Source organism: Carassius carassius, chromosome 16 (assembly GCF_963082965.1).
Source record: "Carassius carassius chromosome 16, fCarCar2.1, whole genome shotgun sequence".
NCBI classification, from domain to species: Eukaryota; Metazoa; Chordata; class Actinopteri; order Cypriniformes; family Cyprinidae; genus Carassius; species Carassius carassius.
The window spans coordinates 1650026-1663079 of record NC_081770.1 but is presented as its reverse complement, the minus strand read 5'-3'; the positions used below and the strand labels follow the sequence as shown (position 1 = coordinate 1663079).

Genomic DNA, 13054 nt, shown 5'->3' with positions numbered 1-13054 from the left:
TGGATTTATAGCGTTTTGAAAAAAAAATATGGATGGATTTATAGCGTTTTGAAAAAAAATACGGATGGATTTATAGCGTTTTGGAAAAAAATATGGATGGATTAATAGCGTTTTGGAAAAAAATATGGATGGATTAATAGCGTTTTGGAAAAAAATATGGATGGATTAATAGCGTTTTGGAAAAAAATATGGATGGATTAATAGCGTTTTGGAAAAAAATATGGATGGATTAATAGCGTTTTGGAAAAAAATATGGATGGATTTATAGCGTTTTGGAAAAAAAATATGGATGGATTTATAGCGTTTTGGAAAAAAAAATATGGATGGATTTATAGCGTTTTGAAAAAAAAAATATGGATGGATTTATAGCGTTTAGAAAAAAAATATGGTTGGATTTATAGTGTTTTGGAAAAAAATATGGATGGATTAATAGCGTTTTGGAAAAAATATGGATGGATTAATAGCGTTTTGGAAAAAAATATGGATGGATTAATAGTGTTTTGGAAAAAAATATGGATGGATTAATAGCGTTTTGGAAAAAAATATGGATGGATTAATAGCGTTTTGGAAAAAAATATGGATGGATTAATAGCGTTTTGGAAAAAAATATGGATGGATTTATAGCGTTTTGGAAAAAAATATGGATGGATTAATAGCGTTTTGGAAAAAATATGTATGGATTAATAGCGTTTTGGAAAAAAATATGGATGGATTTATAGCGTTTTGAAAAAAAAATATGGATGGATTAATAGCGTTTTGGAAAAAAATATGGATGGATTAATAGCGTTTTGGGAAAAATATGGATGGATTAATAGCGTTTTGGAAAAAAATATGGATGGATTTATAGCGTTTTGGAAAAAAAAATATGGATGTATTTATAGCGTTTTGGAAAAAAATATGGATGGATTTATAGCGTTTTGGAAAAAATATGGATGGATTTATAGCGTTTTGGAAAAAAAAATATGGATGGATTTATAGCGTTTTGGAAAAAAAAATATGGATGGATTAATAGCGTTTTGGAAAAAATATGGATGGATTAATAGCGTTTTGGAAAAAAATATGGATGGATTAATAGCGTTTTGGAAAAAAATATGGATGGATTAATAGCGTTTTGGAAAAACATATGGATGGATTAATAGCGTTTTGGAAAAAAATATGGATGGATTTATAGCGTTTTGGAAAAAAAATATGGATGGATTAATAGCGTTTTGGAAAAAATATGGATGGATTAATAGCGTTTTGGGAAAAATATGGATGGATTTATAGCGTTTTGGAAAAAAATATGGATGGATTAATAGCGTTTTGGAAAAAAATATGGATGGATTTATAGCGTTTTGGAAAAAATATGGATGGATTAATAGCGTTTTGGAAAAAAATATGGATGGATTAATAGCCTTTTGAAAAAAAATATGGATGGATTTATAGCGTTTTGGAAAAAAAAATATGGATGGATTAATAGCGTTTTGGAAAAAATATGGATGGATTAATAGCGTTTTGGAAAAAATATGGATGGATTTATATCGTTTTGGAATGACGTCACGCGATGTGTATGTTGGGCGGTTCAAGCTGGTAGCTTGGCGGTAAACCTCTGCTCCGCGCGAGTTTACCAAGTAAATATGGGCAAGTGCAAGTTTTCGGACCTCTGGCTGGAGGACGCTCGGTTTAAAGACTGGCTTAGGCCAGTAGTTGGAAACAGCCGAGAAGCTTTTTGCAACGTTTGCAAGAAAACGATAAATATTATATATATATATATATATATATATATATATATATATATATATATATATATATATATATTATATTATATTATTACACATTGTGTAGCTGTTCATTCTAAAAGTCCAGTCTGTCTTCTATTTTTTATGTAATTGTTACTCTTTGACATATTGAGTAAATCCTATGGACCAAGGCCTGTTGTGATATCTTGATTAATCCAAGTCCTATGGTAGAGTTCCCTCTTACTTGAATGTAGCTCAATCACTTGCCCTAACACACATGCACACTCACATACACCTACAGAACATTTCCTGACTTTCTCTTCCTCGCTCTCTATGGTTCTCTATCTCTCCCTCCCAGTGTTGAAATTAAGTTATAATTAAATATGTTATTAATTCATTTTGGAAAGATATTTCATGTCTTTACTTGTCACTTTACTTAACACTTAACACTGCTACAGTTGAAGTTTGAAGCCGTGTTGGAAGTAAAAATATTGTGATGGTAGTAAAATAGGTGGTAAAAAGGTAGTAAATTCAATTTAAGAATCTCTGTATAAACCCTGTAGTAGTTTATCCAATGAGAATTGTACACTACATCACAGAAGAATGTCTAGCAAACAAATGGTTTTTCTTCCTGCTGTCTCTAGAGCCCACAGGATGTAGATTACATCTGTAGAAAGGAAATATGGCCAGGATGTTTTTCACCAAGGATCGCTCAACTCTGAGCAGGAGGACAGAACGAACTCGATAAACTTCGGACCTATAGCCCACGTCCTGGTCTGAACATCCGAACTCATGAGGAAATATACATTGTCATTGAGATAAAAGGAGACAACACAGAAGGGAGACAGAAGAAAAAAAATAAGAAGGGAGGAGGGATTGCAGAGAGGCAAACACAGAAATATCTGATAGTGGTCATGATATAATCTAACACTGTATAATGGCTAAAATTGTTTTTGCTCACAATTATAATCATATATCATAATATAAACACAGCAACAGAATGTGGACTCATACACATGGTTTATTTAATCTCATGTAATGTGCTGATTTATTAGGCTTTTTATTATATAAAATAACACCAAAGACTTATGCACTCAGTCTGTCTACATTATGAAAACTGGTGAAACAAAAAAAATATGATATCAGTGAAATTCCTAATAGTTATTCCACTATTTCCAAATTAAAATAGCCTTTTTCTGTATTAATAAAACAGCAGTGGTTAAGTAAGTGCATTTATTCATCTTCCACAATCACAAACAGTATATTCGAGATCTCATGACGCGTTGCTTGTTACCGCTGATGTTCACTCAGAAAGTCGTCCACACAGAGATCAGTCATTAGTCGGCGACAGCATTTGACAACTCATTTATAAAAATCATTTCAGGTTTAAGAAGTGTTTCAACATTGCATCAGCTACTGATGAACACATTGATTTTATTTGAATCATCACTCTGTAGTTTATTTAATCATGTATTATTGTGTATTTGGAAGGCGTTTGTCTTTCAAACACATTAAAACACACAGAATCACAAACTTTTGTCATCTGATCCTCTTTCACCAAATATATTTACTTGAAGTACCCCTGAGATTTAAAAAATATATATTTTAATAATTATCACATTTGCATGTTCATGGTTTTCTGATGTTGGTTATGTCCACATGACATGCAGGTAAACTAATGAAATGTTAAACTTTTTTTAGTAAGATTTATTTTATTTTATGAAAGGGAAAGTGAAAGTGAAAGTGACGTGACATTCAGCCAAGTATGGTGACCCATACTCAGAATTCATTCTCTGCTTTTTAACTCCTCCGAGGTGCACACACACCAGGGCTGGACTGGGACAAAAAATCGGCCCGGGCATTTTTACCCAGACCGGCCCACTATATGATCATAAACACCACCCATCTTTGCACGCCCTTAATTATATGCATACCAACTCCTATTCATTTAAACTACTAATGCCATGTAATGAGTGAGTATAAGAACGAGTGAGAGTTAACAGATGAAATAAGTCAAAATTGTATATTTATTAATACAGTTGAACTATACTCCACAGCGGTGAATCCTAAAACCTATAAGCGGCTCTGGCATAGCAATACCAGTGTTTCTTACAGGGTTTTTGTTAAAACTATGGTGGTGTGTCCTCGGTCCTTCTAGGGGGGTTCGGGGGGTTCGGGGGCATACCTCATCCACCCACCCCCACGTGAAAATTTTTTGTGCATTTTAATGTTAAATTCATTAATCTGGTGCACTTTGAGAGTTCAAAATTAAAAGCTCCAACCCATATTCAGTGTGCAAATTAAACAAAGAAAAATTCAAACCTCTTTTAGTTACAGTGTCTATTTACATTACACCTATACATAATAATAGTTAAAATATTAATCCAATGACAGTAATAGCCATATTTTGTAAAACAAATGCACAAAAAATAAAGGAAACTTTCTTAATTAGTTGTACCAATTTCTATACTTGAAAGAGATAAGCACTTGATCTTTTATTTTGAGCAAACTGCATCAAGCTTTTATTTTGGCGGAAAACATGGTTTACAAACGCCTCTTATTAAATTTCTAGTGAATTGCGGTAATCGTCAACTATGCAGATGTGGAAATAATCTACACTCATGACATGGCCTAAGTGTTTTGAAAGTAGTTATGCTTACCGCAGGCTCTACACTTTCTCATCTCTCTCCTGATCCTCCATCCTCACTATCATCATCTGCCACAGGAGCTGATGAAGGTCAGAAAACATATATTTTGACACAGTTTACAGTGTCTGCTTTAAGGGCCTGGTTCTATTTTTTCACGCTATTTATCTGCACATTCCTTGCGTTTCTTCTCCATCTTTTTTTACAGATACACACTGACACTGCTGCCGCTCGCTCACTCGTTTAAAGTTGTGATTGGGCCAGCCCAGTGTCAATCAAGAAAAGAGCCAATGGGCCGCTGATCTACGTGTTTCATGGGCTGGTCTGTCAGAAAAAAAAACTAACACTGACTTTGACCAATGCATTACACCGGCACAAACCCAGCGCCGCCTATTAAGCAAAACAAAACAAAACGAATGGGCGGCCGATGTACAATTTTTTGGGCCGTTTAAAAAAAAAAAAAAAAAAATGAGTATGAGATATCGGCCCAAAAAGCACGTCGGCCCACCGGGCAAATGTCCGGTATGCCCAATGGCCAGTCCAGCCATGACACACACACACTGTGAACACACACCCGGAGCAGTGGGCATCATTTATGCTGCGGCGCCCGGGGAGCAGTTGGGGGTTCAGTGCCTTGCTCAAGGACATCTCAGTCGTGGTATTGAAAGAGGAGAGAGCACTGTTCATGGGATCTGCTGTGAGTCTGGAAGACGTGGTCAAGATGGCGGCGAGGTAGGAGGTGTTTCTGAAGTGTCATCAGGAATGTTTAAGGTTGGATGATATTACAACCAAAATAGTGTACATATTGTATATGAATGAACAAATATAAGAGATTGGCAATTAATCTCTCACTTTGAGGTGAATTTATGGGTAGAAGAAAACATAAACAAGCTCCAGTTGCTACCATGTTAGTGCCTGCGCATGAGTCAAGGATGAATGTCCAAAGTACATGTGAAGTTACCCTGGATGCTAACGTTACCTTTTCATCAGAGAACAAAAACCAATCGAAGATGGAAGAGACACTGAACAAATGGTTTGACTCTCAACTCAAACTTTGCGATATCCTTGCTACTCCTCTTCCTGACACCCCCATTAAGCCAAGTTTGAAAAAGTCTAAGCGCGAGCACAATGAGCGTTATGACACGTCTGCTGAAATTTTGTCGGCTATTCGCGAGTTTCGCAATGAGATGTCCCCAAAAATTTCAACAATTAACAAGACAACCGCCATTACCGCAAGAAATGATGGTACACACAGATCCATTAATATCCTATTTGCTCGTCGTCGTTACCGGGATGCTGTCTGGCAAGCTGCCAGAGATTTAAAGTTCCTCCACGACAACAAGCTGCGTCTCACTGAGGCTTTATCCCCAGAGGACAGGATGGCAAGAGAAAAACTTTGGCCCTTAGTCAAGAAAGCCCAAGATGAAGGGGAAAAGGCTTCTCTCCGTGGATCGTTTGCTCTGATTGACGGGAAGAGATTTGACTTGGCCAATGTGAAGTAGTAGCATTGCATTCTCCCATTCTTTCCGGTTTGAGGTGAAATTCAGCTATTGTATTTTAGCTGGTTATGCTGGTAAATTAATGCCTCATATTCAGTCAGACTGATTTATTAATGTTTCAATCTTCAATATTCATTTCTAAACGTGTCTTGTTTTGATTTTCGGTGGCACTGATTAGTATTTTTGCCCAATTTGCCAGTTCATTTGGCGTGAGAAGTGATTATCTAGATTCAAGATGAGTCATTCTGTTCTATGACCACAGTGGGTTGTTTATCATTCCTTCCTTTAAAGTAAAGTTTCCTTACAGTTTCTTCAGTCGTTGGTACATATTTTCTTTTTATTTATTTTTTATTTATTTATTTTTCTACTAGTCATGTATTTCAAGTTTAGTTCATTCTCTGTTATGTCCTTAAATGTTAGAGGTATGCGGGATGTGGTAAAGAGGAAAGCTATTTTTTTTTTTTTTTAAAAAGCTGCGAAACTGATTTAATTTTTCTTCAGGAAACACAGTGGTGTGAGTCAGATGTAAAATTCTGGAAGAATCAATGGGGAAATGTAATCTTTTGTAGCCATGGTACTAATCACTCAGCTGGGGTTTCAATTCTTTTGCACAAATTTAAGGGGCAAATTCTGGAGGTATTAAATTCAAATGAAGGTAGACGGATTATTATTACGTTAAAACAAGATAATTCAACTTTTATTATTTGCAATTTATATGGCTGTAACTCCCTCTCTGCTAACAAAATTGTATTTTCTCAAATTACTTGTAAATTGACAGAACTGCTGAGTAAATACCCGGGCTCCTTTCTAATTTTAGGCGGTGACTTTAATGAGTGTTTAGATAACACACTGTACAGATTTCCTCCTAGAAGCAATGAAGGTCTCAATATTAATCATAATTCAAATAATATTTTATCAATATCTTCCTCTCTCTCCCTTACAGATCCTTGGCATTTTTTTCATCCTGACATAAAGGACTGGTAAAATGTCTCTAAATTCTAGAATTGATTTCTTTTTAGTTTCATCATCAGCCCTGCAATTTGTTAAAAGTGTATCCCATTCCTTCGCTCCCCTTTCTGATCACAAGCAAATCATTTTAAAATTAGGTCGTAATGATGAAAGTCGGAAGTTACGTGGTTATTGGAAATGTTATAACTGTCTTTTAAATGATAATATCTTCAATGGCAATATAAAAAAAAATAATTAACTCTATGTTCTCTGATAAAATGAATGAGTACAGAGCCCATTGGGAATTGTTTTAATACAGAGCTAGACAAATAGCTATAAAAAGAAGTAATGTTTAAAAACATCAAAAAAATTAATTAACTGAACAAAAGGAAAGAATAAATTCTTTATCGATGGGTAATTTATCTCAGGAAGAGGAGTTAGAATTAAGGCAATTACATCTACAAATTAATCAAGCATATCTAGATATTGCTTAAGGTGCCTTTGTTAGGTCCAGGGCTAAATGGCTGGAAGAAGGAGAAATTAATTCTAGTTATTAGAAGAGGAACTGCAAGCGAAATTCTCTGACTGTTCTTAATATTAATGGTGTCAACTGTATAGATCCTAATTTGATATCTAATTTTGTCACAGCCTTCTATAAAAACATTTACACATCTGTGTTTGATAAACACAATTGCGATAATTTTATAAAGAAAGTGCAAGCTCATGTTCCAGTTATTGATCCTGACTTTAAAGCCTTGTGTGACTCTGATTTGACTATTGAAGAAATTCGGATAGCACTTCACTCAACTAGGAGAGGAAAATCTCCAGGGTGTGATGGATTAACTGTTGAGTTTTATATTCATTTTTGGGAGTTAATCAAACATCTATTGCTTTTTATGTACAAAGAATGTGTTGATATAAAAGAAATGACAGCATCAATGAAAAAAGGCATTATCTCCCTTGTTCCCAAACCAGACAAGGACCCTCTTTTAATAGATAATTGGCGTCCAATTACACTCCTGACTTGATTATAAAATTTTAGCCTCGATTTTTGCTAATAGACTAAAGGTAAAACTGAATCAGTTGATCGCAGAGACACAATCAGGTTTTTTAAAAGATAGGCATATCTGTAACAATATAATACACTCTAAAGCTGTAATTCTTTTCTTAGATTTTTATAGAGCTTTTGACACGCTTGAGCATGAATTTCTTTTGCAGACTCTCAAGTTATTTGGTTTTGGTGACTTTTTTGTTAATATTATTGTAATTAACCGCGGTGTCAGACAGGGCTGTCCAATCTCCCCTTTTTTGTTTCTTTTAGTTACAGAAGTATTATCCATGAAAAAAGCTTGGAAGGTATATCCATCTTTGATAGAGAAATTAAAATCTCCCAGTTGGCTGATGACACGACTCTTTTTTTTTTTTGAAAGATAAGAGTCAATTAACAAAGGCTATAAATGTAATTGAGCAGTTTTCATGTGCTTCTGGATTGAAACTGAATATGTCCAAGTGTGAGATAATGACTATTGGTATCTCTGTAAAAGAGACCGTAAGGTATCTTGGTATTTATTTAACAAAAATTTAGCAGCTCGACGACAGCTAAATTTTTTCTGGACGTGTAAAAAAAAAAAAAAAGCATCTTTAATCTTTGCCTCCAAAGAGACCTTTCCCTTTATGGGAGGGTTCTTCTGTCCAAAGCAGAAGGGTTATCTGGTTTTGTATATCTTTCGCTTTCTCTTTTTGTTAATGACTCTACTGCTAAAGGAATTAACAAAGTTTTTCTAGACTTCATATGGAAAAACATACCTCACAAGCTAAAAAAAACAGTTCTTTCAAATTGTGAAAAAAAAAGGTGGACTTGAAGTGTTAGATTTTAGTGATACAGTGAATACCTTTCGGATAAATTGGATCAAAAAGTGCTTAACAAATCCTAATTCTATATGTTTTTTTTCCCCGAATTATATATTTACCAAAATTGGTGGCCTTCCCTTTATATTGAAATGTAATTGCTTGCCAGCCAGATTGCCAGTTGCACTTTCTAAATTTCATCAGCAGGCCCTTCTTGCTTGGAAATTATGCTACACCCACACTTTTTCACCTCATATAACTTTTCTATGGAACAACTCTAATATAAGAATTAGGAATAAATTTGTTTTTCTCTCTTCTTGGTTTAACAGAAATATAATTGGAATTCTCTCTATTTTTGATAAATCTGGTAATTTTTTTTCTTATGAAGAATTTATGTCTGTTCACAATTTCCCTTTACCATTTAAAGAATATAATGCAGTGCTTAAAGCAATTCCTTCTGGTCTAAGTCTATTAAATGTCATCTAACCTTTAATAAGAGTGTCACCTATATTGTTAATTTTTTTTTTATTTTGTTTGGGAAGTTTTTTATTCACAAGCAAAAATTCTCTAAATCGCAGCCTACTTTCCCTCATTTCTTTATTAAAATTGATTCATGTCTGAAGTCTCTAAGGTTAAGTAAAAACAAGAAAAGTGACAGATTCCTGAAATATTATGACAATATTTTTGGTCTTACCACTGATGCATAATGTTTTCTCTGTGTATTCCTTTTATATATATATATATATATATATATATATATATATATATATATATATATATACAGTACAGACCAGAAGTTTGGACACCCCTTCTCATTCAAAGAGTTTTCTTTATTTTCATGACTATGAAAATTGTAGATTCACACTGAAACTTTTAGTCTGTGTTTTGTAGGAACTAACCTTCAAATACACTTCACTGTCATTCCTTTAGCTTTATATATGTGTGTGTGTGCATCATTACAGTTTGTAAAAAGGGTTCATATGTGTATCTCTGCAATCACTAGAAATCAGAAGACTTCCAGTTTCATCAGGTTTGCATTTGATTTACAGTCATCTACTATCAAGATCAGTCCATTCACTATGATGTTTATGAAAATCGATTTCTGTTTATTGAAAAGAAACTTGTAATACATTCAATCCCAATGTATTTACTTATGTTCTTTTTGTTGCATTATTTTTTTCCCCTTAGTAATTGCAGGTCGTGTACATGAATGCAGCAAATAACAACCGGGCCTCGACATCATACCAATTCTTCTCAGAAGCAGTCCAGAAATTTGGCATACTCTCAAGGCAAGTACAGTAAAGAAAAAAAATTATTTTGAATTTTCTTTAAACCTGGGTCAAGATAGACCAAGGACTGGAGGATGTACAGATCGCCAGGTTCATGTTTCCTTCAAGAGGCACGGACCAACATAGTTTCATAATCAAAGGTGAATAGATATGAGGTAGGGGATAGATATGAGGTTTTAGTTACCCTGTCAGCACACTGCTGTTTATGTGTTAATCTAAGTGGATTTTTAATTATGTATTTTCTAAATCTTCAGGACATCAAAGAGCCATATCTAGACTGGGTCATATCTGTGATTTATTTTATTTTTTATTTTATTTTTTTACCCCATATGTGTAGAAAAAAAAACCTGACAAAGCAAATCCAGTTCTTTGACAGGTAAATTAGCACCAGTTGAATTCAGCAGGTGTTTGAGTGTCCTCAACCCATCCAAACTCCTAGAGAATTAACATTATTGAACAACTGCTCTGAAATCTAGCTTCTAGCTACTAGCTTCTCTATTCTTGTATTCTATTTTTTATATTTATTATAGAATTAACAAAATGCAAAATAGGCCTCTAACACTAGCTTGTTCTTGTTTTCTTTTTATTATATAATATATATATTGCTATGTCAACATCTAAATGTAGCTCTTCAATATCTTAATGATTTAGCAGTTAAATACATAGTTAAAAATCCACATGGACATATGCATGAACAGCAGTGTGGAGACAGAGTAAAGAAAGCAGGGTCTCCATACCTCATATCTCTCAGATTAGTACATTTTGTGTGAATCAGTCCAATGTGCCACAGCTGCTCTGAGCTTCGCTTGCTTTCTAAGGAGAGTGCATGAAGAGTCCAGGCTTCTGCATATGTGTCCAAGTCTGCCTGGATGCTTGAGAGAAAAGTGTACTGTACACTAAACAGATCCTCAATAAGTCAGCATGTCTGAGTCCTTGATTCTGACCACACCAAATGCAGCCAATCCTTAGAAATAGGTTTAAAAACAGATCAGTTATTTATTAATAATTGTAAGATATTTTGTTACATAAAAGTGACATTAAAAGCTACCTACAGATAACTAAAGTTACTAAATTTAGGACTAAATGACAATTTCAGACAACTGTACTTTACCTTTGATTATGGACACCTTTACCAGATATGAAACTATGTTGGTCCGTGCCTCTTGAAGAAAACATGAACCTGGCGATCTGTACATCCTCCAGTCCATGGTCTCCCTTGACCCTGATTTAAAGAAAAAAAAAATGCAATACATTTCCGAAAAAAAGAAAAGAAAATTCAAATGCTTTTTTCTTTACTGTACATGTGTGTGTGTGTGTGTGTGTGTGTGTGTGTGTGTGTGTGCATCATTACAGTCTGTAAAAAGGGTTAATGTGTGTATCTCTTATCACAAGACTGCAATCACTAGCAATCAGAAGACTTCCAGTTAATCAAGTATCTAGAAAATATCTACTCTATGAACAATGCATTAAATGACATTAAATAAAGACAAAAATAAATAAAACAATGAAATGATAACTCACATGTATCTGGTCCACTGATGAAGTCATGGGACAAGTCAAGTGAATTATTATTCATTTTCTAACAGGCGTCCAATACTGACTTCAGGAAAAGGGGAATAACCAATGACATTTGAGTAAAACAGCTAAAACAGCAAGCCCCGCCCCACGACTGACAAAAATAAAATTGTTCGTGCGAGCAGAGGTGAGAAGATCGAGCGCGAGGATGTGGGGAATGACCATGCGCGTGCGCGAGGGCTTGTATTGCGCGCGAGGGAGTTTGAAATGAGCTCACAGGCTCCCGTTTCCTCGCGTCCGATTTAGTTTTCCTCTCGCGGAAGTGATTTACCGCGCGCGATAGCATCAGTTGTATTCTCGGTTATTATTGGCATTGATTTGCCGTCATACATCAGAAGAGACACACTGGTGTGAGAGATCATATGTGCTTTGAGTGTGAGAAGACTTTTATTACAACTGAACATTTGAAACTGCACCAGAGGATTCACACTGGAGAGAAACCTTACCAGTGTTCACACTGTGACAAGAGATTCATTCGGTCAGGAGACCTGAAATCACACCAGAGGACTCTGGAGAGAAACTGTATCACTGCTCTGCATGTGGTAAGAGTTTCACTCAATAGTTTTCTCTACGAAGTCATCAAATAAACAATCACAATAACTAGTTTATCTTCACAGGTGTATTCCAGAAAGGAGGTTCAACAAACTCAACAAAGAGTTGAGGCGTCTCCCACAGCTTTGCTCATAGGTAATAAACTTATTCTCCATGGGAAATGTACTTGAAAAGTCTTGGTTCCCTGCATCACGAATCGGGTGAGCTGGAAGTTTCCACAGAGTTGAAATTTGCTCTGACTAATGTGCGGTCACCTACAAGCAAACATTTAATCTTAAAGGATTTCTTTGATTCTCAGAATTTGAACATTTTATTTTTAACAGAGACCTGGTTACATACTAGTGATACTAAGTTCACTTTCTGAGTTGCTAACATCTAACAGTGTTTTTTTTTTTTAATTCCCCGCGGGTCTCTGGTGGCAGCGGTGGTTTGACCACTATTTTAAAATGAGCTTGAATTGTCGGACTCTGCACACTACACATTATGCTAGTTTTGTGTTGTTTCAGTTCTGTGCTGTGGTCTATCGTCCTCCAAAATTCAACAAGCCGAATAAGAGATTTTACAGACTTTTTGGGCGATGTATGTTTAAAATATGATAACATTTTAATAATGGGGGACTTCATTCATTTGAAAGTTCATTTATTTCAGTAAATCAACTCAAATGACACATCTGTGTTACGTATGTTTTATTTATTAGTTGTTTTAAGAAGGCTTTGAGTTTAAAACATACTGTAATGCCACCATAAGAGGATTAAGATTGCTATATTATTCTCTCTATTCTGCATTTCACCTCTGTTGTAATTTATTTCTAATAAACCTGACATTGTATATTAATTATTGTGGTGACTGTAAGTAAGCAGGTGGCGTTCAGCACCATGGACAGCAGCATCAGTGCCACCCTGTGATGTTCAGGACCAGGGATAGCTCCATCAGTGCCACCCTGTGATGTTCAGGACCATGTTCAGCAGCATCAGTGCCAC

General features: G+C 35.1%; 1 protein-coding gene across 1 annotated transcript; it reads left to right on the top strand.

Annotated features, from left to right (window-relative positions):
* Window positions 1–11749: 11749 nt before the first annotated feature.
* On the top strand, window positions 11750–12459 carry LOC132159420 (protein krueppel-like). Its single transcript, XM_059568926.1, has 2 exons — window positions 11750–12064; window positions 12140–12459. The coding sequence occupies exons 1-2, from the start codon at window positions 11885–11887 to the stop codon at window positions 12242–12244; spliced, it is 285 nt and encodes a 94-aa protein (XP_059424909.1). The 5' UTR covers window positions 11750–11884; the 3' UTR covers window positions 12245–12459.
* The last annotated feature ends 595 nt before the right edge of the window (window positions 12460–13054 follow it).